Source organism: Myotis davidii, unplaced genomic scaffold (assembly GCF_000327345.1).
Source record: "Myotis davidii unplaced genomic scaffold, ASM32734v1 scaffold2786, whole genome shotgun sequence".
In the NCBI taxonomy this organism is placed as follows: domain Eukaryota; kingdom Metazoa; phylum Chordata; class Mammalia; order Chiroptera; family Vespertilionidae; genus Myotis; species Myotis davidii.
Window position 1 is genome coordinate 114388 of NW_006296623.1, and position 6403 is coordinate 120790.

Genomic DNA, 6403 nt, shown 5'->3' on the forward strand with positions numbered 1-6403 from the left:
GCCCAGAGCTAATTTGGGGAAGGGAAGGAGGGGAGGGGAATAAAAAAGACTTAAATAAACGGTATGGTATGCTAAACAGGGGTAAGAATTTGCCCCACTTCCTCTAACTACTGTTTCCTTAGCTCAGACACCTCACGGATCTATGTGGCCCTTGGATATGGTTTTTTCCTGGAGTTGACACTGGCAGAAGCTCTCAAGTTTATTGATCGTAAGAGCAATCTCCTCACAGAGTAAGTCTATTCCAGGAGGATAGTGTCTAAGAACACCACCATTTGCAACACCTCTCCTTTTCCCCATGGCTTCCTGGGACACTTAGGGACCCATCTCCCCTCCTCCTCAGGGGTAAGGCTGAAGAAAGGGGGGATGCAAAGCTCAGTCCCAGATGTAGCACATATTAAGCACTCAAATTGTATTTTTCATTCACGCAAACATGTATTGGGCATCTGCTGTATGGCAGAGTCTGTGCTTGATGGTGGGGAGGCAGCAGTGAACAAGACAGAGGGCTTCTCGAAGGCTTACATTCTAGAAGACCTATATTGTTATACATAAGCACAATTTTGACCAGATCCGTGGAGTCAGCCTATAAATTGCTAAAACAAGTTACCTCTGACTTCACCTCCTGATAATATTTTTAAGATTATTTATTTATTGCCGAAACCGGTTTGGCTCGGTGGGTAGAGCATCGGCCTGCGGACTGAGGGGTCCCGGGTTCGATTCCAGTCGGGGCCATGTGCCTGGGTTGCGGGCACATCCCCATTGGTAGATGTGCAGGAGGCGGCTGATCGATGTTTCTCTCTCATCGATGTTTCTAACTCTCTATCCCTCTCCCTTCCTCTCTGTAAGAAATCAATAAAATATATAAAAAACCCCACAATGATCCTTCCTCAGGGTGATGGCAGTGGCTGTTCTCTCTGCCTGCAGTACTGCTTCCCAGGTGCCTGCAATTTGGGGAAGGGAGGAAGGACTGGCTCCCTTCCTCCTTACTCAGTGTGAGTCTTGCTTAAATGTCACTTCCTCAAAGAGGTCTTCTGTAACCTGACTTTAAAATTGCAGCCCCTGGCACTCCTGATTCCCTTCCCTCGCTCTACTTTTTTCTTTCTCCCTGATACTTATGACCCCCTAATGTTTACTGTGAAATTTACTTCTTTCTAATGTTCATTGCCTCCTCCCATTGGGATATAAGGTTTATACGATAAAGGTACATATTTTGTCTATGCCCTAAGTGAACTAGAATAGTACATAGCATATGGTAGGCAATCTGTGTTTGTTGAATGAATCTAAAAGTGAATGCTGGTAACAGGTTAAAGTGGGGATTGAAGCAGGTCTCTGTTGGTAGTGATGGGGAGGTAATGTGGGAAGAAAGTATGGGCTCTGGTTTCTTTTAAGGTTTTGTGCAGGGAAGGGGAATTGGGAATGTGGATGAGAGGTTTGAAATGTAGCTAAGGAAAGCCTCCCAGAGGAAGTGACATTTGAGTCACTTGGTTGAGTGAAGAAGGTAGGGGGCTGTCCAGGGAAGAACATTCCTAGCAAGGGGACCGGTGTGCCTACTGTGTTAGAGGAATTGCCAGGAGAGGTGAGCATGGCTCAGGTGGAGTGAGTGAGGGGACCCTGAGGAATATACTTAGATTAACACCCACTAAAGTGAATATCGCTCATCTAAAATGCCTTCTGGGTTATATTTATCTTTATTCCTACATTCATTTCTTCCAGAGTTGCCTCCCTTAGGGTTTCAGTACATCTCTTTTCAAACCTTTCCAGGGTCTCAGTGTTAGACCAAATAGAGCCTCAGACCTGCTGAGATTTCTAAATCTTCGTGATCAGGCCAGTTGGTGAACAGTTTACTTGAGGGGCCTGCTCTCACAGGCCAACGCAATTCTGAACTGGTGGTCATTTAGACCAAGAGCATTTTTTATAACAAAGCTCTCCTTGCTATGTCACAGGATTTATGAGCCTTTCAAATAGATTTTAATTTTATGAGACTTGATGTCTTTAAGTTGTCAGTGCCTGCCCCCTTGTCTGGTCTTTTTGATATATTGGTGTGGCCTATTATTGTGATGAGAAATCTAGTTGAATCTCTATTAATTATAATTAGTGGGAACCCCTAGAAGTTTATTCTTTCTAGAAGATGAAGATTTGAGTCTGTGTAGCTTGCTCTCTTTAAAATGCGTGGTTTCTTATGGCAAACTTTCAACTTTCTTTCAGGTTATTTTATGTAGTAAAAATGTCCTATCAGTCCCTCCTGTTCTTAGTATATTTTTTTGTTTGGGGAGTGGGAGGATCAGGTCTCTTTGTGTATTCTTTCCTGATTACACACGAGAGTACACATTCACACCCATAAACAGACATGTCATTATAGAAGGAGCAGAATAACCATATGACTAGTAATACTGCCTTACATATTAAATCAGTAGCAATAAATTCAACATATCCCTTTTGTGTTACAACTAGCATTTGACGACTTTTATTTTTTTCTAAGTGTTGAACTCCTAGCCTTTCATAGATTAAGCTTATACCATTAAGTAATTCTTTTCTTTGATGTTCAAATTGTATCTGATCAAGGGATCAAGCTGATCAATTTCATTCCTCTATTCTTTGATCACTACCCTAGATTTTCTTGGAAGCATTCTTGCTTTCTGGCAACAACACCCTCTATTTATTTCTTGTCCATAAGCATGGACTCAACCATCATTTGAGGATTTCACATTCCTTTGAGTAAAGTAGTCATTCACTTATTCCTTCAATATTCATTGGGTGCTTACTATGTGCTACACACTGTCTTGGTTCCTGGGAATACAGCAGGGAACAAAGCAGACCAAATCTCTGCCAAATCTTACACAGTTTACATTCTAGTCAGGGGATACAGACGAAAACATGTATATGATGTAGTGTGTCACAAACCATTCTTCAGAGAACAGCATGGAATGCAGATAAGAAAAATTGTAGTTAATATTTTAAATAGAATGCTGGATTGGATGTGGTGTGTGAGTGAAAGAGCAGTTCAGGTTTGGGGCTGAAAAATTGGAAGGATAAAAGAAAGAAAAACTGGAGGGATGGAGTTGCCATTATCTGAGATGGAGAAGACAGGGGCGAGGAGTAGAATTAGAGAAGATCAGGAGTTCAATCTAGGATCTGTTAAGTGTGAGCTGCTTGTTAAACATTAAGGTTGATTTTTTTAAATATATTTTATTGATTTTTTACAGAGAGGAAGGGAGAGAGATAGAGAGTTAGAAACATCGATGAGAGAGAAACATCGATCAGCTGCCTCCTGCACATCTACTGGAGATGTGCCCGCAACCCAGGTACATGCCCTTGACCGGAATCGAACCCAGGACCCTTCAGTCCGCAGGCCGACGCTCTATCCACTGAGCCAAACCGGTTTTCGGCAAGGTTGAATTTTTAAGATGTAGTTAAAACTCCCAAGGCTGGAGTTCGGGAGAGAGGTATGGACTGAATATATACATTTGGGAGACATTGATATGTAAACAGGTTTATACTATTTTTTTTCTAATTTATCATCCTGTGTTGTTGCCTTCTACTTTCTTACAGTATTTCATTTCCCTAAAACTGACTCCTGCATTTACAGATAGCTCAGCACAATGAAGTCCACATTCCTTATCATGACATCAAGATCCAGCATGATCTAGCCCCTTACTTCTTCTTGGACCCAGTTTTCTTCCATCATTCACTTAATTTTCTAATACTCTTACCTGACTGCTCCTCAAAAAGCTCTTTCCTGCCGTCTGGTCTTCTTTGTGGAAAAGACCTTCGTACTGTTTAACTCTTACTCATTCTACATTCTTCAGAAAGGCCTCCCATGACCCTTTGTCATTGAGGATTCTTTGGAGTGAAAATGATCCCAGTTGGCTTATCGAAGGAATGCACTGGTTTGTGTAACTCGAACATTCCAGGGCCAAATTGGTTTCAGGCAACTCTAGCTTCCCAGTTGCTTAGGCCTTTCTTGAGTACTCTCTGTGACACCCAACATCTAACCCTTTGGTAAATCCTGTTGACTCTACCTTCAAAATACTAGTATATCCCAAATCCAATTATTTCTCATCACCTCAACTGCTACTACTGTGGCCTGAGTCCATGTCTCACATGGACTATTGCAGTAGCTTCCTCACTGGGCTTCCTGCTTCTATACCAGCTCTGCTTATCCCCAGTCAATTCCCCATAGAGCAGCCAGATGGACCCTCTAAAACCCTATTCAGTTCACATCCCTGCCATGATCACATCCCACTTACAATAAAAGCCGGAGTCCTTAACCATGACCTTGTAGGTTTTACATATCTGCCTCCTGCTCTCTGACCTCACCGCCTGCAATCCGCCTTCACTTATTCTCCAGCCACACTGTCTCTGTTGTGCCTCAGATATGCCAGGTACACCCCCACCTTGGTGCTTTTGCATTTTCTGCCCCTTGTGTCTATAACATCCATCCTCCATCTATCCAGATGATTCACTTCTTCATTTTAAGTCTGTACTTAAATGCTTCTCAGTGAGACCATCCCTGAGCACTCTGATTAGAATTGCAGCCCCCAGTCCTATACTCCTTCTTCTCTTATTGTCTAATTTTTTCATCATACGTAGAACCATCTGACATACTTCGTATTTTACTCCATGATTTGTCCCTCTCAATGAGAATTTGAGCTTCATGAGGCCGAAGTTTTTGTTTGTTGTGCTTTCTGCTGTCTCCCCAGTACCTAATACACCTGGCGTGAGTAGGGATTCAGTAATTCACTAATTCTTTGAGATAGTGCAGCTCAGATGATGGCCAGGCATCTCTGCATAGGAGCAGGTCAGATAGTGGGTGTCCTACCACCTGCTGTGGGAAGTCGTCCAGGACATAGGTAGCTCTTGGAATGAGGAGGAAGCCTCATCCTCTGATCATGGGGCCCACTTCGCCCTTTCTTGTTTCTTTTCTCCAGGCTCAGCGACAGCCTCACCAAGGACTCAATGAATATCAAAGCCCATATCCACATGTTGCTAGAGGTGAGAGCAGCTCACCCCACTCCCAGACTGTCTCCAAATGCATTTAGGGTGGTGACCTGAGGAAGGGAGAGAGCCAGGGACTGGAAGGCCCATCTGTTCCCCTCTAAACGGAGCCAAGCTGGAGCCAGGGTGGCTCTGAGGGAGGGGAGGTCAGAGCAAGCCTGGGGTGGGGCCTCTGTTCAATCTCTTCTGTCCTCTTTTTCAGGGGCTTAGAGAGCTGCAGGGCCTGCAGAATATCCCGGAGGAGACTCATCATTGACTTCCCCCCTCTCCAGACATTAAAGAGCCTGAATGCCTTTTTGAGTCACACGGTCCTTCATTTTCCCCCTAACCTCTACTGTTTGCTAAGGTGCTCTGTGTCTAAAGCACAGAGTTACTAGGAGGCCCAGAGATCCAGTCTGTGTGTCATCTTTAAAGCACCCCTGAAGTCCTGCCTGCAGCCTGTTACCTGGCAGCATTTGCTACTAGACTTACTGCTCTGTCCCCTCTTCCGTTGTCTTGGCAACCTGGGCCCCCACCTGACCCTTTTTTTTTTTTAATCTTGGGCACTACTCTTTTAATTACGATAGCGAATGGGCCAATTCAAGGTGGAGGTTTGTCCCCAGGGCAATTGGCTTTAACTCCTGGCCCTAAGGTTTACCCCTCTCCCACATCCTAATCATTCCTCAGGAACCTTAAATTACAACCATGCCCCGCTCGGCCTAAATTGGCCTCACTACTGCTTCTAAATAGTTCAGTTTCCACCAGTGGGCACAGAGCCAGATCCCGCCCTCCCTGCTCCTGCCCTTAGTCTATGTTTTGTCCAGCTTCTAAGAAATACAGAGCCAAGTTCAACCCCTTTATAGCTCTGGCTGCAGCTCGACCCTGCCCTCCTCGGCATTTAGTTTCCACCACTCTGCTCCTTCACTTGTCTGGCAGCTGTCCTGCCCTTCTGCCTCTGCTTCGGTCTAAATTTGTCTTTTGTAGCCAATCACTATAGAGTTACCCTGCCCGCCTAGGCAGAGCTCTGGCCCGACCCCTTTACTGCCGGCTGCTACGCCCACTTCCATATAAGTCCTGCTTCCGCTGAGCGGCAAGCAGGGCAGCACCGCCCTGTCGTGTTTTGGCAGCTGTCTAGGAGCCCTCATCCTCCAATCAGCAGCAAGCAGAGCCCACGCACCCCAATCCTCAGAAGTCTTCCATCAACCCCGTCTAGGCCAATCTGTGCGAGGCAGGCGCCCCCAGAGCCTTGTCAGTTACCCACTGATCAGTCTTTCTTGAGCCAATCAACGTGCAACGCCGAGGGGGCTGAGCACGCCTTCTTGAACCCCGCCATCAGTTCCCCTTGGGCCAATCACGTCATCGCCCTGTGGAGCAGAGCCCGCCTCCCCGACCCTGGACGCTGCGGTCAATTATGGCGCATGGCCAATCAGCG

General features: G+C 45.5%; 1 protein-coding gene across 1 annotated transcript in view; it reads left to right on the plus strand.

Annotated features, from left to right (window-relative positions):
- Positions 1–5286, plus strand: part of UXT (ubiquitously expressed prefoldin like chaperone) — a 7305-nt gene extending 2019 nt beyond the window's left edge. The window contains exons 5-7 of the mRNA XM_006772129.2: positions 123–230; positions 4926–4989; positions 5195–5286. Coding sequence (XP_006772192.1) covers positions 123–230; positions 4926–4989; positions 5195–5248 — 226 coding nt within the window. The 3' untranslated portion in view covers positions 5249–5286. The remainder of the gene's footprint in view (positions 1–122; positions 231–4925; positions 4990–5194) is intronic.
- The last annotated feature ends 1117 nt before the right edge of the window (positions 5287–6403 follow it).